The 26285-nt window shown below is 51.7% G+C and overlaps 9 protein-coding genes across 9 annotated transcripts; 3 read left to right on the plus strand and 6 right to left on the minus strand.

Annotated features, from left to right (window-relative positions):
• Positions 1–2666: 2666 nt before the first annotated feature.
• PpBr36_06683 (uncharacterized protein) lies at positions 2667–3294 on the minus strand (the record flags this gene model as incomplete). The annotated part of the gene is made up of 3 exons (XM_029893826.1): positions 2667–2788; positions 2858–2914; positions 3177–3294. 3 exons carry the CDS (start codon positions 3292–3294, stop codon positions 2667–2669), a joined length of 297 nt encoding a protein of 98 aa, XP_029746273.1.
• Positions 3295–3819: 525 nt separating this feature from the next.
• Positions 3820–6023, plus strand: PpBr36_06684 (uncharacterized protein; the record flags this gene model as incomplete). Its single annotated transcript, XM_029893827.1, has 7 exons — positions 3820–3904; positions 4085–4193; positions 4420–4475; positions 4667–5095; positions 5208–5646; positions 5751–5920; positions 5998–6023. The coding sequence occupies exons 1-7, from the start codon at positions 3898–3900 to the stop codon at positions 6021–6023; spliced, it is 1236 nt and encodes a 411-aa protein (XP_029746331.1). The 5' UTR covers positions 3820–3897.
• A 1119-nt stretch (positions 6024–7142) lies between these two features.
• Positions 7143–12171, minus strand: PpBr36_06685 (uncharacterized protein; the record flags this gene model as incomplete). The annotated part of the gene is made up of 2 exons (XM_029893828.1): positions 7143–7524; positions 7616–12171. The coding sequence occupies 2 exons, from the start codon at positions 12169–12171 to the stop codon at positions 7143–7145; spliced, it is 4938 nt and encodes a 1645-aa protein (XP_029746276.1).
• Positions 12172–12381: 210 nt separating this feature from the next.
• Positions 12382–17097, plus strand: PpBr36_06686 (uncharacterized protein; the record flags this gene model as incomplete). Its single annotated transcript, XM_029893829.1, has 6 exons — positions 12382–12396; positions 12490–12521; positions 12866–14652; positions 16105–16215; positions 16302–16591; positions 16729–17097. 6 exons carry the CDS (start codon positions 12382–12384, stop codon positions 17095–17097), a joined length of 2604 nt encoding a protein of 867 aa, XP_029746274.1.
• A 610-nt stretch (positions 17098–17707) lies between these two features.
• PpBr36_06687 (uncharacterized protein) lies at positions 17708–20360 on the minus strand (the record flags this gene model as incomplete). Its single annotated transcript, XM_029893830.1, has 4 exons — positions 17708–17904; positions 17980–18034; positions 18108–18629; positions 18690–20360. The coding sequence occupies 4 exons, from the start codon at positions 20358–20360 to the stop codon at positions 17708–17710; spliced, it is 2445 nt and encodes an 814-aa protein (XP_029746275.1).
• Positions 20361–21036: 676 nt separating this feature from the next.
• On the plus strand, positions 21037–23106 carry PpBr36_06688 (uncharacterized protein; the record flags this gene model as incomplete). Its single annotated transcript, XM_029893831.1, has 3 exons — positions 21037–21603; positions 21697–22874; positions 22935–23106. The coding sequence occupies 3 exons, from the start codon at positions 21037–21039 to the stop codon at positions 23104–23106; spliced, it is 1917 nt and encodes a 638-aa protein (XP_029746387.1).
• Positions 21364–21676, minus strand: PpBr36_06689 (uncharacterized protein; the record flags this gene model as incomplete). The annotated part of the gene is made up of 2 exons (XM_029893832.1): positions 21364–21640; positions 21672–21676. 2 exons carry the CDS (start codon positions 21674–21676, stop codon positions 21364–21366), a joined length of 282 nt encoding a protein of 93 aa, XP_029746388.1.
• Positions 23107–23234: 128 nt separating the features above from the next.
• PpBr36_06690 (uncharacterized protein) lies at positions 23235–24491 on the minus strand (the record flags this gene model as incomplete). The annotated part of the gene is made up of 1 exon (XM_029893833.1): positions 23235–24491. One exon carries the CDS (start codon positions 24489–24491, stop codon positions 23235–23237), a length of 1257 nt encoding a protein of 418 aa, XP_029746415.1.
• A 760-nt stretch (positions 24492–25251) lies between these two features.
• PpBr36_06691 (uncharacterized protein) lies at positions 25252–25963 on the minus strand (the record flags this gene model as incomplete). The annotated part of the gene is made up of 4 exons (XM_029893834.1): positions 25252–25332; positions 25401–25661; positions 25774–25791; positions 25916–25963. 4 exons carry the CDS (start codon positions 25961–25963, stop codon positions 25252–25254), a joined length of 408 nt encoding a protein of 135 aa, XP_029746414.1.
• Between the last annotated feature and the right edge of the window lie 322 nt (positions 25964–26285).

Raw genomic sequence — 26285 nt, forward strand, 5'->3', positions numbered from 1 at the left:
TCTCTAAACTGCATATATATCACTCAGTTCAAAGGCTCAGTTCAAAGTGCTGACCACCCAACAGCAAGACACCTGCTGATGATCCAGTACAATACCGGGCTGAATGTGAAAGTCAAATGTCTAGATGAGGTCAAGGCTTCGACATATCGCACTTACCAGCTACCATGTAAACAAGCATAGCCAGGTATAGTACGAATTACAGCAGCTAACACTGAGTATCCTAATAGCTCTAGCGACATATGTTCAACGGGAAGACGGATAGTGAGGCTGCAATTTGATAACCTCAGGTTTCCAAAATTGCGGTGAACGTATCTGTGTAGGGTGGAGGTTAATCAGTGAGATAATGCAAAATCGAAGGCTAGAGGTGGTTTAGTTCTGACTGCACCCGTTGCATCATGGCTGCTTTCTAGGAGGGAAACTCATTGATCCAAACACAACAACACCGACCTCTACCGAGATCTTAGCCCGACTCATGGAGTTTCCAGTTTTATTGTAATAATGGTTGTATTTTAACATAACATAAGTGATGACGGCTATTTTTACCGGGTCTTTGGAATGAGAAGCGTTTCTTCTACGGAGGTCGCCGAAGGTAGTACATGCGCTCACAACCCCGCCATCTTGTCGAGCCAAGGCGGCCAACCGTTGAGATGATGACAAAACGAAAGCCCTGGTCCGTGGAATGTACGATGGTAAACGGACATTGAGCTGAAGGTAGGTAACACTCGCTTCCAAAACACCTTGAGGAAGAGTGACCAAGTTCCAAAGATGCGGAATTGAGAATTACTGTTGTGGCTGCATGAAGCTCAGACCCGATCAAGGTCCACCAAAAAGACCCAATGCGTGAGGTTATTTTGAAGACTATAATCAGCCTGATATTATTATACTTCACCCTCAGTAAAACAACATATGCCTGCAACGTAAGGCTGGTTTGTACCCCTGCGGCAGTCTAGCAATAAGAGAAGAAGCTGTTTTATTCTAGTCTTTTTTTTTCTTGGCTGATAGCCAAAAGTTCCATTGTAGCGGTGAAACTAGACCGCTTTGGAGACTGCCTCTATGCAGGTAGCATCATGTCGCCGTCGTCATTGGCCGAGAACCCCGCGATTTCAGCTTCGCGCACGCCGTGAAGCTAACCAACTTGGGAGTTCTTGCAGCATCGCATCCGTTAAAAAGACTGCCTTGCCGACTGAAAGGATGGATGGACTGACGGATCAAATAAAATAAAAAAAATAAAAAAGACCAGAGCATGGCCACCGGCAGCTACATTTTGCGCCCTAGGTTCGGATGAGACCCTGAACCTAATCACAACCGCTAAGGTACGGTATAGTCGGTCAAATCATCCGGCTCGAGCTCCAGGCTATTTGGTTACTCCTGGGCGCAGCAATAGAGCATCGAGGAAATTTTATGTCAGTAACCGGATGACACCTTGGCTTGATTTGACGCACGAACCCGCGGTTTAGCTTCCGATTCTGGCGACCGAAGCCAAAGAAACGAATACGGAAATGTTCAGCTATCCATGATTTTGCATACTTTCACGGCATGGCCGACTCTTTAGTGATGAAAAGCCAATGCCAGAATACCCACACACCAAGCCTCGCGAGATTCCCTGTTGTTGAATATACCTCAAAGCCGCCCTAGATGCTCATACATTATACCCCCGGGCATTTGAAAAGGCTAAGTATTCTCAATAACTGTCAACACAGCCAGGGCCTCTTTTCTTTCTTTTTTTTTTTTTTTCCCTTTCTTTCTCGCCTAGGCGACGGTTCCTCCGAGCATAGCCGCTTGCTCACAGGATGTGATGGAAGGAATACCGAATCAAGTAATTATCTAGAACGAAGAGGAAGCAGTAGAAGAAGCAAAGGAATTGAATAGCTGGGCAAAATTGGGGGTTTGGAGGCTTTGTAAGTGCCAAAATGGTTCCATCTCAAGTGCAATCAGTCAGCATGTACGCGATCAGACTGACCAATGTGGGTGCATGCGCCAAGTGCTTTGAAGTCAGCCCTGTTAGACGGAGAAAGCAAACTGTCTGCAAAAGTCGGGCATGTGAGAGATACGGCGAGTGTGAGATCAGGTGAGAACATGCATTTCCAGTCAAGCATTCTCGATAAAGACTGAGGAGAAGTGTATGGCCAACGAGTCGGACAGTTTCAGACGTGACCCAATCCGAGCCTTTCTGGAGCACATGAAATCAGTCCAATTGAGACTGTGCGGTTCGAAGTAGAATGTTTCCCAAGACCCAAATGTGGGCAGAGAGGCACCTACCTACTCACAAGGTAGCAGTATTTTGCCTATGAAACTATAACTTCAAGTTACTATCAGCAATCAAAGTAATAAGAGTAATCAAATGTAGGTGGTACCTTAAGTAAGGACAGGGGAAGCAAGGAAAGCTTGACCGCCTTCGTACGGAATAACATAAACATAGAGTGGATTCCTACTGTAACGTGGTAACAACCCAGTCCAGCCCAGGATGAGGGCACCTGCCGCTCGGAAGGTTAAGGTAAGGCAATCTAAGATAAAATGTCTATCGTAAGGGCTTGCGTGGTACCGTACCTTACCTGGTACTGGCTGGTACCTGCACTGTAGCACTAGAAACTGGGATGAAATAGTCCCCACCCCGAGTATCTTGGCGTAGGTAAGTTGACAGCACGTTGACGCGATTACGGATACTGCTATTGCATCGCACCTGCCAACTTTTTCGCGCTAAGACACTCGACCCAAGTGCGACCCATGCGACGCCACGCCGTTTTCAAGGGCGAGTCAGGATTAGCGGTGCCGTTTATCCAGGTCGGCTCTGCAAAAAAAGAGAGGGAAAAAAAAATAAATAAAAATAAAAAAAGTTTAAAAAAAAATTCATGAGCACCCATGATTTGCCGAGCAGCCATAGCAACTGAAAAACAATATCGGTTCTCAGTAGTAGCTACAAACTATATATGCTAGGCAGATGAATTTTTCTCACAGTTACAGACCTCTTAACGACAGCCCTATTCCAATGATCTGGAGACCGACCAACCAAAGGAATGGAATTTTTCAAACCTCGAAATAGAGGAATAAATGATCGATATCGTGTCTTCCACATGCATGAATATGTATACTGTACCTGAACCCAATCTCCACAACAATCGTGTCTCGTGGGCGACCGAGGTACCTCACTAGTAACCTTCACTATCCGGCTGACTTACATGGAAGAGATACACTGTTGCATTGCTTGCTTATGCCATCAAAAGGACCCGAAATCAAGTCATAGATCAACCCATCAATCATTGGTAGCATAGGTTCATCAGTTGGAACTGGATGCATCATGTACGATAGCAACACCTTTTACAACACAGCCTGCCAGCCATCCGGTCTGGTCCTACCTTGGGATCCAATATTTATTTTCTCCTTGTTGGAGCTGCGCCGACCCGCCGACCTCCTTTTATTTCTTTGACACTGCCGCCATTGGTATTTATATTTCTCGTGCCTTTCTTTTTGAAAGCATATAAACCTCTACAAGAAACCCCTAGACCTAGTACTGTTGATCATTTCCTCGGTGCCATCTTTGTTTTGATTTGTTTTTATTTATTAAACCCTTACCTACTAACCTTACCACCTTCGTTAAGTACCCCACTTCCGCCTTACCCGCAACTCGAAGTGGCTACAAACCTTGGCATTCGATAGAAAGCGCGCTCGGAACAGAGAGAAAAAAAAATAATACGAACGAACGTTGACAAACAGAGTCTTCTTATCTTTTTTCCCCCCCTGAGACCTTATAACTGTACAATTCCGTGTGCAATCGGCCGCGCCTGCTTCAATAAAACCTTATACGCAACGTTTCCAACTTAGACGACATGTCTGGATACCCGGGCCAGGGCTACCACGGGGCGTATTCAGGCCCACCCCCAGGCCAATATCCTCAGCATTATGGCTAGTATGTCCAGTCGGTCGGGTCAAATCAATTTGTTCAATTGGCATTTTGACGACTCAGAGGGAGCTCCTGTCGCCGTTGTCGCCGTTGTCGCCTGCACCTTTCACTCCTGCACATTTGCCATTCTCATTCAAAACTTTGATATTGAAAAATCAAACTGACTTTCTTCTTCTCAATTTTAAGTGCTCCCCATAATGGTTATGGTCACCCATCTCCCAGTCCAGGGTACGGATATCATCAACCGCCACCACCACCACCACCACCACCGCAGAATTATGGCGGCTATCATCAGGTGCGTGACAAAAATCATAGGAAAGGAAACAGCGGCAGGAACACATGGCAAACAGGAGCTGGTTGCGTGGTTGAGCAACGATTGCTTGTCGAATCCCTCCAATCCCCGTGTATACCTACCCGGCGGCTGCTTCCACACGTCAACAAAATAAAAGGATGTCCGACAATCTTGCATGGGCTGGCGCTAGGGGCTAACTTTCAATGACTTGTGTCCGTTGCCCGCACAGCCACCACCCCAACAGTATGGTTACAACCAGCAGTCGCACTATGGTCGTCAATGTAGGTTTGCGTCCCCTCATTCCCCAGCCTATCGCGTTTAGATCTATAGTACCGGATTTGCTATACCCGTGCCCGCAGCACGCGCTCGCCCCTGGAGGTTGACCGCATTACACGACAATACAAGAAGAAGAAAGAAAGAAAGAAATAGAGAAAAGAGAAGAGGAAGAGAAAAAAAAAATCACACTGCATCGCTAGACACGATGCCCTGCTTTTGTCGGCGGACTGCTGACAAGCCATTGGAACGCTCGACAACAGTCCCTCCCTCCGGCCCGCCCTCGTACGGAAACGCGCCTCCACCGCCATCGGCTCCCCAGAATTTCGGCCACGGCGCCCCGCAGAACTATCACTATCAGTATTCGCAATGCACCGGAAAGAGGAAGGCGTTGATGATTGGCATCAACTACTTTGGCCAGCGAGGCCAGCTCAGAGGCTGCATCAACGATGTCCGGAACATGTCAAACTACCTGATCGAAAACTACAACTACAAGCGCGAGGACATGGTACTCCTGACCGATGACCAGCAGAACCCCATGAGCCAACCGACCAAGCAGAACCTCCTGCGCGCAATGCACTGGCTAGTAAAGGATGCAAGGCCAAACGACTCTCTCTTCTTTCACTATTCCGGTAAGTCGGCACCGCGCGCCCCTATACTTCAACGCCTCACGTCTTGAACGGCACAGAAAGATCTGGCGTGCACATGTGCTGATTCGCAACCCCCCCATGCGCTCTTATACAGGTCACGGCGGACAAACAAAAGACCTCGACGGAGACGAAGAAGACGGCTACGACGAAGTCATCTACCCGGTCGATTTCCGACAAACGGGGCACATCACGGACGACGAAATGCATCGAATCATGGTGATGCCCCTGCAGCCGGGAGTGCGTCTCACGGCCATCTTCGATTCTTGCCATTCGGGAACCGCCCTGGATTTGCCGTACATATATTCGACTCAGGGCGTCCTCAAGGAGCCGAACTTGGCAAAGGAGGCCGGCATGGGCCTCTTGGACGCCATGCAAGCCTACAGCCGTGGCGATATGGGCGGCGTTGCCAGCAACATTATTGGATTTTTCAAAAAGGCCACTAATGGCGAGGAGGCCCGCAACATCACATTGGCGACCAAGACGTCACCTGCCGACGTCATCATGTTTTCGGGAAGCAAAGACGACCAGACATCGTGAGTAGATGTGCACCCCATAAACCGATCCCCCTATTGAAGCTTTTCGGCCTGTGGGATTCAGCCAGGGGATAGCCAGCTGACAAAGAATCCTTTGCTCGCAGTGCCGATGCGGCCATAGCATCACAGTACACGGGCGCCATGTCATGGGCTTTCATCACGGCATTAAAGAAGAATCCCCAACAAAGCTACGTTCAGCTGTTGAATAGCATCCGAGATGAGCTGGCGACTAAATATACCCAGAAGCCACAACTGTCGTGCAGTCATCCTTTGAGTAAGCAGCTAATCATCAGCGCATTTATGTATTGACGTGGTTCGTCGAGAAAGAAAATGCTGACTTTTGGCCCCTAGACACGGATCTAAGGTTCATCTTGTAACCACAGCCGAGACCTATATATTCCCTTTTCCCTGTATTGACGCACAAACAGCATGTCGAAAATCCAGTTGTAATGATATTTCTTATTAAATTGGGAGGGACTTGCCATGCCTTTCTCTGCTTACACCTGTTTATACCCGCATGGGAGATCAATGACTTTTTACCAGCATGCAAGAGGTAAAGAAAACGGAGGGAACTCCATTGGAACAGCGGCATTTATTATAGCGACATTTTTTTTTTCATTTTGATCTCAAAGCATTTCTTTATCACGACTTATTTGCCATTATGGGTAGACAGGCTTGCATCTTGTCAGCGATTGGAATAGTTCTCCAAGGGATGGTGGGAGCTTTTTTTTTTTTTTTTTTTTTTTTTTTTTTGTATATCGATCCTTGGCCGCCGCTGGTCCGACGTTGGTCGGGTTATCTATTCTGTTTCCCTTACAATAGAAACATTACTCTTAACTGTGCCCCTCTCTGCGTCATGGTTCGCTTGTCTCACGGTATATAAGCCTGCAGTTAGGAACCATCACACGAACAAAGTTACGGCAAGATTACGCGGAGACAAAAAAAAAAAAAAAAAAAAAAAAAAATACGGGATGAAAGCTTTGATTAGGTGTTGAAAACAGGAAGCTTCAACAATAAAATTCTCTCTCAATGCTCTTTCAACGCCTGACGCCCAGCTGATGATGGCAATCTCGATAACAAGACAAAAACTCCCACATAGGGTAGGTACCTCTTCCGCCCTGCAAAAAAAAACTGCAAATACCGGTATCATTTTGGTTGTCCAACTCCGTCCCAAATAATCGTAAACAAGGAAGGTCAAGAAGGGTGAATTGGTGGAGAAGAAAAAAAAAAAAAGAAAAGAAAAGAAAACAATAAACAAGGTATAATACTGTCCCGTCGAGATCTCCAAACTCCAAGCAGCAAGAGTAAACAAGAAAGAAATAGAAGGGGTCATAAACAAGCTGCTTAAAACAGACAAAGTTGGATTCGCTTCGGACATGAAAAACAAAAGCTCTCAACAAGGGTTCCACTTCCCAACATTCAGGTCAAGGACACAGAAAGAGTTGGCTGAGCCTAGGAAGAAAGAAAAAGAAAAAAAAAAATCATTCGCGGGAGCCTCAAAACTCGACGCTGAGCACGGTAGTCATGGTCGCGTCCTTGGGACGGATGGCGGGTGGTAATCCGGCCGCCTCGCGGTCGGCATCAAGTTTGGCATAGACCTGGGCGCGCCACTCGTCGCGCATCTTTCGCATGCGGCTGGCCTTTTGCACCTTGTCCAGCGCCTCCTGCAGCCGTTGCCGCGTCTGGAGGTGGACGCTCCAGGCCTGGGCAGACCGCTTGAGCCGGATCGTGAAGCGCACGGCATGGAGAGCGTGCTTGAGCTTGCGCATCGGCGTCGAAACGTCAATCTCGTGCTGCTTGCGCATGGCCCGGGAAGGCATCTGGCGCTCTCCAATCGTCTTGACGATCTCCCCGAGAATATCGAGGTCGAGCTTGTTGCTACAGACAGGATTAGACTAGTCAGTTCGGGGGTCATGGCATTTGCGGATTTCTACACTCGCATGTCGTTTGGTATGCGTTCTGAACTCACCATTCCTTTGCCACCTTCAGTTCGTGCTGAAGGTATTGCTTGCTTGACACTGCATCAAGCCGGAACCGCGACTCCCGCTCCCACCGGGCCTGCATCCACTCAATCTGCGTGACTAACCCTCGTAGCTCACGCTGATGGCGCTCTCGTTGCTTCTCGGCCTTCTCCAGAACCGCCTTGGCGTCAATATCGGTGCTCTGCACCGGCGCCTGGACTTCCCGATTCTTAGTTGGCTGTCTTGTCTCGGCGACTTCTGCCGGTTCCTTGACAGTCTCGGCCGCTTTGTTGTCGTTGTTAGCCGGTGCTGCGATGGCGGCGGCGTCTCTGCTTGCAAGGACCAGCGCATTGGCCACGAGTGCGCCTTCGGCCTCGTCCTTGGCTCGCACTAGTTCGGCATTGCTGAGCTCTACGGCTCTCAGGTCCCGGCGCATCCGCTCGGCCTCCTTGCGGTAGACGGCCCTTTCACCCCGGACGCGCTCCAGCTTCAGACGGAGTGTTTCTTGCGCCTTGGACAGCTCCTCGGCCAGGGCCTTGTGTTCCCGCACCTCGCGCTCAAAAGAGTCGGCCTCGATTTGCGCTTTGCGAAGCATTCCGTGAAGGTCTCGTCGTTCCTCGTTGCTGACCTCGGTTCGAGCGGTCAGGGCGCTGCCATGGTCTGTATGTTGCATCTCGTCTAGTGCTGCGGCATACTGATCCCGTTCACGCCTGTACCGCTCCACCTTTCCTCTGTACTTGATCAGAGCTGTTTCGCTGGCTGCTGCCGCTTCCTCGGCTGCGGCCCGAGCATCGTCCAGTTGCTGCTCCAATGAAGCCGCCTGATCTTCAAGATCCCCAATGCGCGCCTGAAGCTCGTCCTTGACGGCATCCGCGTCACGCTCCGCCTCCCGGAGTGCTTGCTTGAGATCCTGGCCGACTTGGTGAGCCAGTGTGAGCTGGTGGCGAAGTTGTGCCAGTTCCGACTTGCGTGCCGAAGGCGTGCGGGCATCCGCAGGCGAGGCCAGCAGGCGCTGCATCTCAGCCTCGTGCACAATGCGCTCCAGATCCGAGATCTGACGCTTGAGGTCGCGAACGGTGCTCTTGTGAGCGGCCTCGCGTTCGGCAAAGTCGCGCTCTTTTTGGCGGGCTGAGGTGATATCGCGTCGCAGTATAGAAAGATCGCTGTTGCCGTCAACATTAGCCAGGTTTGTGGTGATGGCCAAGCGGGCCTCGTAATCGTCTATGCGGCGCTCAAGCTCGCGGATCTTTCGCCGAGAAGCTGTCTGGGCCTGGGTGTCAGTCGACTGGCGGAGCTTGGCCTGGAGCTCCAGGATCTCGTGGGTGAGTCGCTCCTCCTCCTGGGCTGCCCTCTCGTTCTCCTCGTCCAACTGTCTTTCGAGCTCAAGTAGAGACTCCTCGAGCTGCCTGTTCTTCTCCTTCAGACACCGTAGCTCGGTTTCAAGCTTGTTCTTGGCAGTTCGAAGCGTAATGCGCTCAAAGTTGAGATCTAGAGTGTCTTCGCCCTGATTCCTGGAGACGCGGACCAGTTCGTTTTCTATCTCGGCCTTTTCGGTAGCGAGAACGACATTTTCCTCCTTGACACGCCTCAGCTCGCTCTCAAGTCTGGACTTGGCAGAGATGATCTCACTTCTTTGCAGCTCAAGTTGCTTGGTATGATCGTCTTGTTGTTTCACTAGTCGAAGTTCTGTCTCGACTTCTCGGAGACGCGAAGTAAGAGATCTGTTTTGGTCGCCCAGGCGCCGAACCTCGCCGTCTAGCTTAGACTTTGCCGTCAGGAGATCCAAGCGCTCCTGATCCAGCAGGGCGGTGTCCTGACCATGCAGCTTGGCGTCCTGAAGCTCGGCCTCGACTTGCCTCAGACGACCAGCAAGTGACTTGTTTTCTTCCCTCAGGCGGCGTACTTCACTGTCGAGCTTCGTCTTTGTTGTGCGAAGGTCGACAAGTTCTTGGCTCACTACGTGGGCATCCTGACCACTCTGCTTCGCCAGTCTCAAATCGCTTTCAAGAGCTTCCCTTTCAGCCTGAGTCTCAGCCAGAGAAGCACGGAGAGAATACAGCTCGGTATTGACGCCGGCGAGCTGTTCCTGGAGAAGTTGTTTTTCCTTGGTCGTCTTTGAGAATTTTGTCGTAGACTCAGCCAGTTGGTCCTTGAGCCGTTGGATATGCTCCGAATTATGCTTGGCCACCTCTTGAGATACGGTGGTTGATTGTCTAACAGAAGTGGCTGCAGATTCTTGGGCTGACTTGAGCTGCTGTCGAAGATTCTCACACTCTCGTTTGGCCTGCTCCAGGTCTTGACTGGCCTTCTCTGATTGTTCGTCAAGCTCAACTTGTAAAACTTCAAGTTCGTCCTCGAGTCCCTCAACTTTATCGACCTCGCTTTGGTAATCCACCTGAGCCTGGCGAAGCTGCTCGCGAACAGCTGAAAGCTCGATCCGCAGATCCTCGAGCATGGTTTGTCTCGAGTCTAGGGTCTTCTGTAAGCTCTCAATCTGTCGGGACAGGACAGCCTCCTCTTTCCTGTGTCGCTCGGTCTCAGTATCGATAATGTGCTGGAGCTTAGCCTCCTTGGTAGACAGAGCCCCCTCTGTTGCTCGCAGTTTGTCGATCGTACGCTGAAGCCCGTTGGCTCGCTCTTCGGCCCGGTCGCGCTCAGCCTCAAGGTTGCGAATTTCCGTTTCCCACTTCTCGCGTTCGTTGTCGTACATGTTATCTTTTTCGCGAATCTGGGCCTGCAAATCGGATATATCGTCCTTCAGACGCTCAACCTCATCTCTCAGCTGATCCCGAGAGATACGGTCAGACTGCGTCGCATGTTGGCGGTCCTCCTCCGCTTCCTGGGCCCTGGCTTGCAGATCCGATATCTCAGATCGAAGTCGGTTGATTTCGGCCCTGTTCTGTTCGCGGACGGTTCGCTCTATTTGGAGAGCGTGCTGCTTCTCCTGTTCCAGGCTCGCTTCCAGAGCTGCAGCATCGCGCTGTAGTCTTGACACGTCCCGTTGCAGCGAGGCCGACTCTTTGGTCAAAGCATCGTGGCGTGTCTGTAGGAGCGATTTGTGATCGTTTGCGGACCGGAGGTCTCCCTGCAACTCTTCGACTTCCGCAGACAGAGACCTGTTTTCACGCTCAAAAGTTTCTCGCTCTTGGCGTGATTCTTTCAGTTTGCGCTTGAGATCCTCTACCTCGTGTTCTTTCTCCTGGTATCGGTTGTTGGCCGTCGCTAAGCTGTTGCGCGCATCGTCGACTTCATCCTGAAGACGAGCAATCTTTTCCTCCACTTGCCGAGACAGTCCCTTGGTCACGACTGATTTGTTTGCCATTTCCTCCTGGAGTTCCTCCAGGTCTCCCTCCGCACGGTCCTTGGCATCCACAGCATCTTGCAACTTATCCTTGTACTCCTCCAGCTCGTTCTGAAGTCGACGAACGTCGGCCTCAAGGTCCTCGATGGCTTCTTTTGCCTCTGCTAGTTTGCTGCTTGCTTGCGCTTTCTCCTCTAGCTCGAGCATGCGCCGCTGGGAATCCTTAGCCTTGTCTTCGGCCGCCTGGACTCGTAGTTTCAAGTCTTCGATTTCGTCCTCGTGTTGTCCGATCAGTTGATCCTTGGTGCGGTTCTCGGCTTCCAAGTCACCAATTTCGTCTTGGAGCTTTTCTATCCTGTCCAGTTCCTTCTCTCCCTGTTCGAGCTTTTGCTGCAAGTCCTCCAGACCTGCATCCTTCTCCTCCAGTGCCTGCTGCAACCTCTCTATCTCCAGCCGTTGCCCCTCATTTGCCTGGCGCTTCTTGAACTTCTCTTGCATCTCAAGGATCTGTTGTCGGTAAGCCTCGAGATCCTTCTCGGCTGATGTAAGGTGTTTCTTGTATCTATGTAGCTCACGCTTCATGGTGACGCTGTCGACTTTGAGCTCCGTGTTTTCCTTCAGCGCGGCTTCACTAAAACCTGGGCCTGCCCTCCGCAGTGCATCCTCGAGAAAGTGAATCTTGAGCTTGAGCCCAAAATTCTCCTTCTCGATGCGGTCTATGACATTCTCTTGCTCGCGGAGAGAGAGCTGGTTTTTGTCGTTCAGCGGACTCTTGGCGGGATTGCGACGCGTCTTCATAACCATCGGGGTCTCCACTGTGCTGTCGCTGTCGACCTGCGGCACCGGAGTGCGGCCAATGAATGAAGACGTGTTGCGCGACATGCCAAAGACGCTGTTGTCCATGTTGGGCAGGGGGGTCATGTCCTCGTCGATCTTGTTAAGGAATGCGGGGGTGGCAGCGACGTTCTCTTTGCCACTATGCCTGCGCACACTCCTCCTCGTCGCCGACTTCAGCAGAGGCGTGAACTCTGGCGCGCCGCCGCCTGCGGCTCTGTTTTGGCGTTCGCCGAACGGGGTGCGCTTGCCGCGGGGCGTCCGTAGGCTTTGCCGACCGCCATTTCGAAGTTGCTGGAAAAGATTGGCGTCTTTTGAGGGTGAAGGCACGGAAACCTCCTCTGAAAGATCGAGGTCTGGCTGGCGACTTAGGTAAGTCGCATCCCCCAGATTGGTCCGAGGGGTGTCGAGAGCGCCGAGTGCAGCCATGACGGCGACGTGGCACACGACGCGGGCTGGCTTGGGTCAGGGCAACAAGCGCGTCAAGGGCGATTCTTCTGCAGCATCGATAGGCCTTTAGCAATATACGATGATAGAGTAGCAGAATTATTCTGACTGGCAATAATGGAGCAAGTGATTAGAATAGAATTGGTTCCAAAAGCTCCCCAAAAAAGAAGAAATTAGAGAGACCAATGCGCAATGCGCGTCGAGGAAGTATGCGAAGAGCTGGCTGGAACCCAGTGTATATGAAAGTGGGAGCTAAAGCCGACAATTGCCCAAGACAAGGTGCTGGGGTGCGCGGGACAGACAAAGTCGCGAAGAAGGAACCTCCAGTGCGCGTATGTGGGGAGCTTTCCATGCGAATGTTTACATGGTTACCCGAATAGGTATGGTGCGTGGCCGGGGCGTGGCATCACCTGACTTCGCGCGCGCCTTCCGAATTTCGCGGACCGCGTCAATTGTTTAATTCGTGTTTCGCCCCCCGCCACCTTCTCCCCCGTACTAATCCATTCATCCATTAACAAAATCCCGAGAATCGCAAGTTGATCCGTAAACCCAGCAGAGAGACAATCCAAAAAAGACACATCCGGGTCATTTGGATTGCCGGGCGAAAATGTAAGTTTTGATTCTTTTTGTGGCTATCGGTCAGAGTCATACGAACCCATCACTAATTGTTACCAAGGACCGTGGGCACTGCGACGCCGATCGCCAACAAAGAGAACGCGCTTAGGAGCCGCTTCCCTACGCCGCAGTCTTTAGAAAAGCTGCACAAGCCCTTCAAATGCCCCGGCTCAGCGACCCGGAGGCCTGAGGCCGACCGTCCTGCACGGAAGCGTAGAAAGGTCGACTACAAGGGTGCCGACGGTGCAGAAGACACGGGCGAGTCGTACACCAGCATCGAAAGGCTCGCTCTTGCCAACCGGGATGTTAACAAATATCCCGTTTTCAAACCAAAAGACAAGGAAACCATCTTCCGAAAGTCATTTGTGGTTCCTCTTGTCAACAAGAATGTGGCCTCCTACAATCCCAACCGTCCACCTCCGACTCTAGGCTTGAGGCAAGGTGCTGTGTTCGTCGCCAAGGCGCTGCACGATCCTAGTGGCGAGTTCGCGATTGTCCTCTATGATCCAACCGTCGATGACAAACCAAAGGAGCCCGAGAAGCCAGCTGAGGAACCGGACAAGCCCTCCGGGTCTCAGGAAAAACTCGACGCGCCTTTGGTTCACAAGAGTCTTGCCGAGATTCTTGGTATTAAGAAGAAGGTTGAAGGTGAACATCCGAGGGTTCCAGTCGTAATTGATCCACGCCTTGCCAAAGTCCTCCGACCACATCAGATTGAGGGAGTCAAGTTCATGTACCGATGTGTTACAGGAATGATTGACGAAAAGGCAAATGGATGCATCATGGCAGATGAGATGGGTCTCGGCAAAACATTGCAATGCATCACACTGCTGTGGACTCTTCTCAAACAGTCACCAGAAGCTGGAAAGCCTGCTATTCAAAAGGCGATTGTTGCTTGTCCATCCAGTCTGGTTCGCAATTGGGCCAATGAGCTGGTTAAATGGCTTGGTGCCGACGCCATCACCCCCTTCGCCATCGATGGCAAGGCGTCCAAGGAGGAATTAACCCGGCAGCTGCGACAATGGGCCATTAGTAGCGGTCGTGCCGTCACCAGACCTGTCATCATCGTTTCATACGAAACCCTGCGACTCAACGTCGAAGAGTTGAAGCATACCAAAATTGGACTGATGCTATGTGACGAAGGCCACCGCTTGAAAAACGGCGACAGTCAGACATTTACTGCTCTCAATAACTTGAACGTATCACGGCGCGTTATTCTTTCCGGCACACCTATCCAGAATGATTTGTCAGAGTACTTCTCCTTGATCAGCTTTGCGAATCCGGATTTGCTCGGCACAAGACTCGAATTCAGAAAGCGATTTGAGCTGCCGATCCTTCGAGGACGAGATGCCGATGCTTCAGAGAAGGAGCGAGAGAAGGGAGACGAGTGTCTGAAAGAGCTGCTCGCTCTGGTGAACAAGTTCATCATCAGGCGCACCAATGACATTTTGTCAAAGTACCTGCCGGTCAAGTACGAGCATGTCGTCTTCTGCAACCTGGCACCTTTCCAGCTCGACCTGTACAACTATTTCATCACATCGCCTGATATTCAGGCACTTTTGCGTGGCAAGGGTAGCCAACCTCTCAAGGCCATCGGCATACTCAAGAAGCTATGTAATCACCCTGATCTACTCAACTTGTCGGAAGACCTGCCGGGTTCTGAGGTGCATTGGCCCTCAGATTATGTTCCCAAGGAATCACGGGGTCGCGATAGAGACATCAAGCCGTGGTACAGTGGCAAGATGCAGGTGCTCGATCGTATGTTGGCACGCATTCGAGCCGATACGAATGACAAGATAGTGCTCATCAGCAACTACACCTCAACTCTCGACCTGTTCGAGCGATTATGTCGCGACCGCGGCTATGGAAGCCTCCGGCTCGACGGCACGATGAACGTGACGAAGCGCCAGAAACTGGTCGACAAATTCAATGATCCGGAGGGCAGCGAGTTTGTCTTTTTGCTGAGCTCCAAGGCGGGAGGATGTGGCCTGAACTTGATCGGGGCGAACCGACTTGTGCTTTTTGATCCCGACTGGAATCCTGCGGCCGATCAACAAGCACTCGCCAGAGTTTGGCGAGACGGGCAAAAGAAGGATTGCTTCGTATACCGTTTCATCGCGACCGGCAGCATCGAAGAGAAGATCTTTCAGCGCCAGAGCCATAAACAGTCGCTATCATCATGTGTGGTTGATTCGGCTGAAGATGTGGAACGCCACTTCTCACTTGACAGCCTCAAGGAGCTCTTCCAGTACCGGGGCAACACGCGCTCCGATACGCACGACACCTTCAAGTGCAAGCGTTGCAAGCCTGATGGGAAACAGTACATTAAGGCTCCTGCTATGCTATATGGAGACACCAGTACCTGGAACCACTTCAACAACGAGGGCCTTAAGCCGATCCAGGATCTGTTGCTGAGGCAGGAATGTGGAGAGACCGAAGTCAGTGCCGTCTTTCAGTACATTTCGCACTGATTATGAATATGGGACAAACGACATTGGCCAATGTGTTGTTATGATATCAGTCATTTTTCACAGTGTTTTTTTTTATTATCTGGGTTACTCTCGTGATAACAAGACGAGATGTTCATTTGCCTTTTTTTTCTCTTTTGGGTGGGGAGGTTTATTCATTATTAGCAAGCAGGCGTTTTAGAGAGTAGGTATGGAATGCATTTACACGAACATGAGATGTTTTCTGATTTGTCATAATTTCATCATCTGCGCTTTCCAGATTGATTGGGATTTCAAGAGCTCTTTTGTGGTTGATGATTACACTTATGCGTTAGATATTATAGTTGCTCTCATGGTGTTGCTGTTTCCGAACTTGGACTATCTAGTAATTAAATTATCAACTGATCTGAAGCGATTGCAGTTGTAGTCAGTCTGATTGTTATTTATTAGGAAGTGAGCGGTATCCACGTGACTGCAACCGCGTCTAACCTGGATGAATACGGGCTAAAACCGACTGCGGGGACGTCTTGGCTGACTTGGCTTACAGTTGGGGTTGGGTCATGACGGCATTTCTTTTGGACCCCTGCATCGTTTTTCCTGCTTGTGATCAGAAAAGCTTCCTTCCGAGCTAGCTTTACCGCCTTGGCTTGCGATATCATACAGATAACCCTCACATACGTAGCGTCAAGACTGAATCAATCACTTACTTGTCATCGCTTCATCAAGTCAAGTCGCTCGCTGACTGTTTTTGTGTCACGCCACTCCAACGTTTGACAACCCGTCCTAAATCTTTTCAAGGCTACCTCATCACCGTCCGGACCCTTAACGACACTACAAAAGATCCATACCTCAGTGCACCAACAGCTGGAGACGCTTGCACCCTCCCAAGTCACTATGTCCAAGAGAACCACCAGCCTGGCCGGCGGCGGCAGCGACACTAAAGACAGCACCAGCGAGAAGCCCAGTATGGACCCTTTCTCTCCTTCAGGATACAACCAAGAAAAGAAATACACCCAATCATACATGTACTAACCCGCCAGCAACCAACAGCCTATGACAAACAAAAGAAGCTCCTCTCGGCCGACGTCGGTCACTTCTCTCTGGTGCGCGCCTTGCACATGGCCGACTACATCACGGCGCTCAACGGCCTGTGCGGCATCATGTCCATCTTCTCCTCGATGCGCTACTGCCTAGGCGACCCGAGCGACACGACCAACGCCTACACCGCCCTGGCCTTCCTTCCCTTTGGCCTCTTTTTCGACTTTATGGACGGCAAGGTCGCCCGCTGGCGCAAAAAGACCAGCCTGATGGGCGCTCAGCTCGATTCGCTTGCAGATCTAGTAAGTTGTGTGTTTGTATAATAAGAGCCAGAAGGGAGTGGGGGGTGAGAGATTTGGCAGGAAAAACAAAAGAACAAAGAAAACAACAAAGACGCCACATGTGACTGATCAAAAAATCCAACCCCTCTTTCGCGCAGATCTCATTTGGCGTTGCTCCGGCCGTCGTCGCCTTCGCCATCGGCATGCGCACGCCGCTCGACCACCTCGGCCTGGCCTTTTACGTGCTCTGCGGCCTGACGCGCCTGGCACGCTTCAACGTGACCACGGACGACATACCCAAGGACGCCACGGGCAAGGCCGCCTACTTTGAGGGTACCCCGATCCCGACCAGCCTTGCCCTGGATGGGCTCATGGCCTACTGGGTCCGCTCGGGTACCATCCACGACGCCATCCCCGGAGGCCTGTGGCTGGCCGGCACCCCCTTCGAGTTTCACCCCATCATTGCCGTCTTCATCCTGCACGGGTGCTGCATGACGAGCAAGACTATCCATATTCCCAAGCCTTGAGTTTTTTTTTGGTTATTTTGTTGAAAGGAGAATTAAAAAAAAAGCCACCTTTAGTTTTGCTAATTCCCCCGTCCGCAGGGTTGGGGTTCAGAGAAAATAAAAGGGGCACTGGAGAGTTCGTGGCTGTTCCTTCTTCACGAATCTCTACTTTTCTTCGCTTATTTTGACCACTTTTTGAAATACCATTACCCAGTCGAGTGATTGAGCAGCTGGAGTTTGGCAGAGTATGGGTTAGCAACACGGCTTCATAATGATGGCGATGGATAATGATTTTAGATTTCACGTCCTTTTACACTGTTCCCCACCAAAGCAAACGATTTCATAACGGCCTTCGTCAGTTCGATAGACACATTAAGGGACTCCTAATCAAAGATCACTGGCATTGTTCTATTCGCGATTCCAGCGATAGACTTTAGGGATGGACACGTCATTCGGTCGATAAATCCTGAGTGTGAATTTGTGTGTTGACTTTTCGAGGTGATTTTTTTTCTTCTTTTTTCTTCTTTTTTCCTTTTTTTTTTCCTTGTTCATATTCTGCTATTTAAGACCCCTGGAAAGTGTTACATGACAATATAACGCCGATAGTCACACTAGACACACTACAGCTCACCTAAGCAGCAGGAGCCGCCTCCTTCTTCTCGGCTGCTGCCTTGGGGAAGGGGTTGTACGTTCCCTTGTCGTCCCTGAGCTTGGCGAGCTTCTCCAGCGCCTCCTCCAACGCAATCGGTTGACCACGATCCTGTGTGGCGGGATCGTCCCGGTTGCGCACGTTCACTTGCCTTCCATTCATCTCCTCTGCTCCAACAACTGGACAGTGAGGAAGTTAGTTAGTATCGGTCTTCTTCTCTTACGACCCCGCAAAAGAGGGGCGGATATTCTTACCAAAGATGAAGTTGTACTGCGCCAGCTGTCCGGTGCGGATCTTCTTCATAAGAGTCTATGCGACAATATCATGTCAGCTTCTTATACTTTCTACACTACGCATTGACGAGCATAGGAGGGAGACTCACGTTTCCAGATGTGTCAACATCAACAAACATCTTGGCCTTTTTGAAGATGGACCTGACTTCCTCGGCGTAGTCGTAGAAGCCCTTGCCAACGGGTACCACGAGAATCTGACGTGGTGACAGCCACAGAGGCCACTTGCCGGCGTAGTGCTCACACAGAATACCAGTGAAACGTTCGATGGAGCCAGCCATGGCACGGTGAATCATGACAGGACGGGCACATCCGGGCGACAGCTTCTTGACGACCTTCTCCTTCTCCTTCTCCTTCTTGTCGCCTTCAGCACCTGCAGGCTCGCTTACAGGCTCTCCTCGGGCAGCGGCAGCCGAGTCGATGACAGCCTGAGGGTCCTTGACCTTGACCTTTGATGCAATGCCCTTGGCTCCCTCGGCCTTGGCCTTGGTCTCAGCAGCGTCCTCACCCGCCATGTACTCCAAGTTGAAGTTTTGCGGCTGTACGAAGTCCAGTTGAATGGTGGCACATTGCCACTCTCGGTTGAGACAATCCATGATGGCAATGTCGATTTTCTAATCCAAAGTCAGTCTCTTCCCCTGGGCTACAAATTTGGCTGTGACTGTCACACTTACAGGTCCATAGAATGCACCGTCGCCCGCGTTCAGCTCCCAAGCGACTCCACCCTCTGATGCAGCAAATTCATCCAAAGCCTGGCGGAGTGATTCTTCAGCCTTGTCCCAAGTCTCGATGGCACCCATGTACTTCTCGGGGCGAGTCGAAAGCCTCAGCTTGAAAGTAAGACCCATGACGGTGTACATCTTTCGCAAAAAGTCGAAAAGGTCAAGAATCTCGTCCTTGATCTGATCCTCACGACAGAAGATATGCGCGTCATCTTGCTGGAATCGGCGCACACGGGTGAGGCCCGAGAGTGCTCCCGAGGCCTCGTTACGGTGAAGCACCCCAAAGTCGGCAACGCGCCATGGCAGCTCACGGTGAGACCGTTCTCGGTGGGCGAACATGAGGGCGTGTCCGGGGCAGTTCATGGGCTTGAGACCAAAGGTATCCTTCTCGTCTTTGATGACAAACATATCGTCCTTGTAGAATTGCCAATGTCCTGACTGCTTCCACAAATCCGCATTGTAAATGTTGGGCGTAATAACCTCCTCGTAGTTCTTCTCCCAGTAGATCTCTCGAATATATGACAGAAGCGTATTGTAAATCCTTGTTCCGTGAGGCAGCCACATCGCGGAGCCAGGGCTGTAGTCATGGAAGAAGAAAAGCTCTTGATCCTTGCCGATACGGCGATGGTCACGTTTGGCAGCCTCCTCAAGGAACTTTTGGTACTCTGTAAGCTGCTTCTTGGTGGGGAAACTGACGCCGTAGATTCTCTGCAGCGAGTCGTTATCCTTGTCACCAAGGAAGTAACTTGCCGAGTTCTTCATGATGGCAAAGGCCTCGATCCTGCCGGTATCGGGTACATGGGGTCCTCTGCAGAGATCAATCAGAGGTCCGTTACGGTAGACTGTAGTCTTTGTGCCGTCGGCGATCTTGTCCTTGATAATGTGTTGCTTGTACTTGTTGTACTTGAACATCTCCAGCAAGTCCTCCTTGCTCAGGACCAGCCTCTCGAACTTCTGCTTTTCCTTGACAATCTTGGAGACCAAAGTCTCCAGGGGTTTCCAGTCGGAAGATTGAACGGCAGCACCATCTGGGAGTGCCATCTCATAGTAGAAACCGTTGTCCACCGGGGGTCCGATGCACAGGCTGCATCCAAATCGCCTCTCGGCAGCCTCACCCAGAATATGGGCGCTTGAGTGCCAGAACACAAACTGTCCCTGGGGATCACTAAAGTCGAGAAGCTCCAGCTTGCAGCTCCTCTCCAATGGCCTCTCAAGATCCCAAAGCTGCTCCTTGTCGCCATCCAAGCGCGCAACGACGGTACGTTTGAATAAGCTGTTTGAGATGCCCTTGGCAATGTCGGCAGGTGTCGTCTCCCAGGCGGTGCCGTTCTTAATGCTGCCGTCTGGCATGGTGATCGTAATGGGCTCGCGCGGTTTCTGTGCTACTTCATCGTCGTACTCCTTCCTCAGACGCTCGAACAAGTCCAATCGGTCCTTCAGGAATGACGGAGGCGGGTCGAGCTCGAGGGGTCCCGTGTCTGCTGAGCCTGTGGCAGGCTTCTTTTCCTTCTTGGCGCCACCCTTCTTGGTCTCGCCAGCAGGCTTCTTGCCCTCGCTGCCGCCAATGGCGACATTCTTGACGCCCTCGGCCACGGCCTCAACGGTCTCTTTCGCGGCCTCCATGGTGAGAGCAAAGATCCCGTTGCGGGGTCAAAAAGCTGACGGGGGCTGTTCGATCGGGGGTGGATTTAGGGATTTCGCGCCCGCTCGCCAGAGGTGGTTGTGATTAATTTGTGACTCAGAGCTGGGTTGGAAGAATTGCAACTTTGTAGGCTCTCGTCCCTATAAAAAAAACTGAAACAAGTAATTTAGGCGGTGGTATTTGCTATGTTCTCAGCTCAGGTACCCCGCGCTATCAACTCGTCGTGGGTCGCGCAAGCTCAAAACTGCAGGTTTTGACCGCCTCGACCCCTCACAGGTATTCGGTACTTGGTATGACGTAAAGTCGATCGAGTTGCTTAGGGTACCCGGTACTTTTCAGGCATGTCGTAAATACCCTTGGTTGCAGGGTTCCACCACTTTGTTCGTTTGCGAGGGTCCGGTTAGAAGGTACGCAGGTACCTAGCTGAACTCAGTTGCTTCAATCAGTGGTCTTCGCCTTCACAACCATTCTGTCATCGATTTCGAGGCCCATACTCTTTGGTCTTGTGTGATTAATTAATTACTTTCTGTCCGAACTGCACTTTTGAACCCTGGCTGTTAGATTGAACGAGACAGCCACTGAAACCTGCAACACCCTCCCAGACTCTGATCAATCTTTCCAGCTTCGACGAGAGTGTGTTTGTGTTACGCCAGTACAATGCTTGGGACGATACCAGACGAGATTATTTCTCATATTTTGCAATACATTCCACCAGAGGATAACCTACGTTGCTTCCAGTATCTTTCCAAGCGATTTCAGCGCCTGGCGAATGAAGAACTGCTTTGGAGATCTCACTGCTGCCTATGTTTCAAATACTGGGATGCGCATCATGACTTCAAAGGGAAACTCAAACTAAAGGTCAAAGAGGTCGATTGGAAGAAACTATGGATACTTCGACGACGGCAGAACGAAAAAGTTTCACACCTTCTCGAGGGTATTCTGAAGTCGAAAGTTGGGCGTCTTCAAAAGTTTGAAAAAATTTGTTTACTGGGCTACGATGCCAAGGATATTCTCCTGGAGCAATGCCACGTCGACGAGTCTGTAGAAGATGTACTGGCTAGGAGGTACTACGCAAACGCGGCGCTGGGCAGCATCCACCGGAGCATTGCCGTCAAGGAATGGTCCAAGTTTCAGCAGCCATACTCGGGTCCGCGGCCGCTCGAGAGAGCCCTGGCCGGCTTCGACATGTTCGTCTTGCACGACCAAGAGGGCGACATCGATGATGTACGTCACTACCTTACCCTTGAAAAAGTGAAGCAGTCTGGATTTTAGATTTTGTGCGCAAGACTGACGGCATGATGAATGCAAAACTACAAGATACAAAACGCTCTGGATCGTTACAGTCGCATGTTCCTGGAGAGCTGTCCCAACTTTGAAGAGCTGACAACTCGGCAAAAGGCACGGGCGCTGCTGTCCTGGGTGAGATCGGAAAATCTAACCGGTATGGAAGATCCGGCCGCCAACTATCGAAACATCCGCAACTGTCTCATCGGCCATGCTCTACTGGACGAAGGTCACCCATCATTGCCCTTGATTTCAAGCGCCATATACTCTGCGCTCGCACAAAGGGTAGGCTTACGCTCCGAGTGCTGTGCTTTCCCGGCCCATGTGCACGCCTCTGTGTTCGCACCTTCGAACGAAACCCTGGATGGAAAACCGGTTGCAGACCCCACCGCGGAGCTGGAGGTCATGTACCTCGACCCGTTTGAGTCAGATCACGAGATCGACGTTGAGGAGCTGCGCATGAGACTGGAGGATTTCGGCTGGGAGAATGGGCGCGATGCCTTCTTGAGGGCATCTCCCGTTCCTGTCCTTGTGAACCGCACGGCGCACAATATCAGAGCTTCGTATGTCCGGTACCAACACTCTTCCGATGTCGAAGCGGCCAAGTTCTCGTTCCGAAGTGGCGACCCATTCCTCAACATGGAGGCACTACTGTACTCGGTGCTCTGGGTCAGCCTATTGGTGACTCCGACGACATATCAACTGTGGGACAACAACTTGGAGCACTTTTTAAATCGCTTCCACAAGTACTTCAGCGAAGATGCATGGATGGTGCGCAAATACCTCGCGCCCCTATACGACGAGTTTGTTGCCACCCACGGCCGTTATGGCGCCGCAGCGCGTTCTTCCTGGGGGGATGTGCACCAGACGCTCGATGTGGAGCACAACCTCGACATGCGCACTCCCACTGTCAGCCGACGGTACACTCAAGCCATCCAGAAGAATGTGCGATATCGTGTCGGACAGGTTTTTGTGCACAAGCGGTACGGATTCTCCGGCATTATATACGGTTGGGATGCCGATGGCATGAGCTCTATTGCAAACTCACACGTTCTTCCTTTTGACGAGGGACACAACATGGCTACTCAGGACGAGGATGCCGATGGTGAAACATCCAACAGTCAGGAAACCGGTGGCAGCACCAGTGGTGAGATGACGGGTCCTCCGGCCAGCCCTCGGGACCCACTATCGCAAATCTTTTACACGTGCATGTAAGTTTATGGCCAGATCTCCGATAGAAGCCTTGTTGGTGCTGACTATTTATTCAACAGGAAACATGACATTGATCGCATGACGGTTGCACAAGATAATATTCAACTCATCACAGATCCAGACATTGTGCCTGAGTCCCTGATACGGTCTGCTGGCAAGTTCTTCAAGCGTTTTGATAGGGAGACGTGCACTTTTGTATCCAACGTAAAGGAGTTCTTCCCAGACGACTAGAGCTTATCTAGTCAGCTCTCCTGAAGACTAACAGACGCAAATGGCGGGTCAGCTATTGTTCAGTTCTTCTTTTGTGATATATAACGGAAATTAGAATCAATCATGGGCATGAGCACATCTTTCCTGCGTTAGGAGTTCATAATTGCGTCAGGGTCTATGGAATTTGTAGACAATCTCTTGTCTCTGCCTTGGCCCAACTCGCGCATAATCCATTCGTAAACGGCCCACTGCGCCGCGTTGACGATGAAGGCTCTCAAGCTGCAGACACCCAGGCCCCTGAAGAAGACGCCCACCCCGCCTTCCCTATAGGCCTGCCTGGCAATCTCTACAGCCCCCAGCCGCCGCTGCTGCGGCACTTTCTGCGCTTCAGCCTCTGCCATTCCTCGGTCGGCCCGAGTATCACCCGCGGCGGGCGACAGAAGCGCAGTTCTCTCTGTACTGAGCATTCCCTGCGCCGTCGCGGCCGCCGTCACGCCAGCCGTGCCCAGCCCAGGAGTCGCATTGATCTGTTGCGCCTGCACGCGGGTCTTGATGGTGTCGAGCGGGAAGACGCTCGCCCAGGTGACGACGCCCGCCAGGCCGCCGGCGAGCAGCACGCGCGCGGCCTCGCTGGATATGAAGTCGTTGACGAAACCTCCCGACCCTCCTCCTCCTCCTCCTCCTCCTCCTCCTCCTCCTCCTCCGTCCGCGGCACGTCCCGACCGACCCTCCATCCACTGCGAGCAAAGCTCGTACGTCCAAAAGTAGAAGCCGTAGCCGATGCTGTCCCGCAGCGCCGTCACCCCTCCGCCAAAGTAAAAGGCCCTGATGCCGCCCTCGGTCCGCCACGCGTGTTTGGCGACGGCCCAGGATGAGGTCGTCGTCGGTTGCGAGCTGTTGCCCGGAAGGGACGACAATTGAGACGACAGGGCCAGCTGCGTGCGGCACTTGACCAGCTCCGTCGGCGTGCTCACCACCCATGTCGCCAGTCCGCCCACGGCGCCGGCGATCCAGGTCGTCCAGAGATTGGAACCGGTGGTGGCGGTGCCGCCGTCGCCAGCCGCAGCAGTCAAGGGGGCATTACTCCCCGCAAACGCCGAGTTGAGCAGTGCTTCCGTCCGGTTGTACGACACAAAGAGCAGGGCGTTGAGGGCGCCGTAGCCCAGAACCGGAGCTGCTGTGCCCGCGGCCAAGGCCCTTATTCTGGAGAATGATCTGGATGCAGCATCTTGATGCGGGGTGTTTGCTGCATGGGACGGGAGCGGTGACACGGGCGACGATATCGGGCCAGAGGCAGCTGTAGTTGGCTGAGCTGCCTGCAATCGGACCTTGACTACATCGAGCGGGTTACCAATCAGAATCCCTGCTGCTCCGCTGATGTAGCCAGCCCAAAAGTCGGCCGACATGTTGCTCGCCCGTACCCCTCCAACTTGCTGTGCGAGCTGGCTTACAACCCAGATGGTTGGTTTTTGGTGTCGATTCAGCTTGCGACGCTGTTCGCAAATTTATATATTTGCAAAATTCATTAAGTTTCCGCACATGCAATCGTGAAAAGAAAAGTATCCAAACGGCAGAGTAGTTTGCTAGAGGTACTTGAAATATTGTACCTTTAGGAATGTCGGATTAGGTACCAAAGTTACCTGCCGGCAACTGTTTACTACTCGTAGTTCGGCGCGGACATGGAACCACCCCACCTGTCGGGGCGGTCATTTCTTACCTCGGGTCGCTCAGGCCCTCTTTGTCGGTGGTCTTGGGCAGGCATTATCCACCGTCTTCTACCTTGTATCAGTCATGGATCCTTTGCGCGGAATCTTGCAACATGACACAACACATGTGGTCTGGCTCAACGCTCATAGCTTGGGATTGACTTGGAAGATCATCAACGGGGCGCGTCATGTTCATGGTGAAATGTCAAAACTAGCTTATTTTCCCAGTCCAGGACGCCGGTGCCACAAGGCACGAATCAATGAATGACCAACATGAAGATGCTGCCGTAAAAAAAAATCACCCTGAAGTGTTCCTGGAATAATTTTCCCATGATGTATCTAACTTTCCCAAGGGTGACTGGTATCGCCCATCATGTCACGCCGCTTCCCACCCGTTACGTAATCCTTTTATTTATTTCTATTTGTCCTGTTCCATCGCCCCGATTCGAGGATATGGTGCTTAGTGGCCGGCACGACGGGCCTCAGCGATGACGTTCTGGAGCTGCTCAACCTTGGCCTTGGCACGGCCGAAAGTACCGAGCTAATGGAAAGCATTAGTTAGCGATGGTACCCTTCCCAATAGAGCCTGATACCGTTATAGCAACTTACGCGCTTCTTGGCCAGCTTGCGGGCACGCTTGTCCTTGCCGTTCCTCAGCAGCTCGATGACACGGCGCTCATAGGGGGCAAGGCTAAGTCGAAGAGAATTATCCAGCGTCAGTAACAAGCGCATCTTTCGAGAGGCGATACCAAATGAAGGATCCACATACCCAGCGACCTCCTTGACGAGCTCACGGACAAAGGCAGTCCTCTTGCTGAGGTGGCCCTTGGTAGTGCTAACGCGGGGCTTGGTGACCCTGGCGGTGGTTTTCTTTTGCGATTCGAAAGTTCGAAGGTCAGCGCGATGTCCATCAACTGCAGAATGCTCCGTCGGTCCAGAGCTATCGCAGAGATCCTCCACGAGGTGAGATCATCGGACTTACGAAGCCGCGGTTAAGACCCTGGTGAATTAGGTATTTGTTAGCTTGGCTATTTCTACACTCGTTTTCATGGTGCAAATAACAGGCGGTAAACAGCTTCGTGCTGGATTCGCCGTCAATGCGCAGAGAGGCAAGTAAAACTTACGGTAGCAAGACCGGTACGGGGGACCTCGCCCTTCTTGGTGGGAGCCATCTTTGCTGTTGGTTTTTTGGGGTTAGTAGATGGATGGGCGGGTGTGAGGCGTTTTGGTCGTCGATACAGAGAAAAGAGTTCAAATTTGCAAAAGTTCGCGGGATTGAAATCCAATTGCTGTGGTGCGTGGGCGGGCGGTGGGCAACCCGGTGGGGCACTTTGCTTGTATCACGTGATAAGCTGGCCGGGTCAGATCCATTAGGCAGATCTAGATTACATGTGGAGTCAGTTCGTGTCGCGTCTCCTCCCACTGGATGAGACTCACCGAACCGATTTTGTTATGGTATCACGTCTTTTCAAGCTACGTCTCAGAGGTTTGTTG

The sequence above is a fragment of the Pyricularia pennisetigena genome (assembly GCF_004337985.1).
Source record: "Pyricularia pennisetigena strain Br36 chromosome 4 map unlocalized Pyricularia_pennisetigena_Br36_Scf_6, whole genome shotgun sequence".
Lineage (NCBI taxonomy): Eukaryota > Fungi > Ascomycota > Sordariomycetes > Magnaporthales > Pyriculariaceae > Pyricularia > Pyricularia pennisetigena.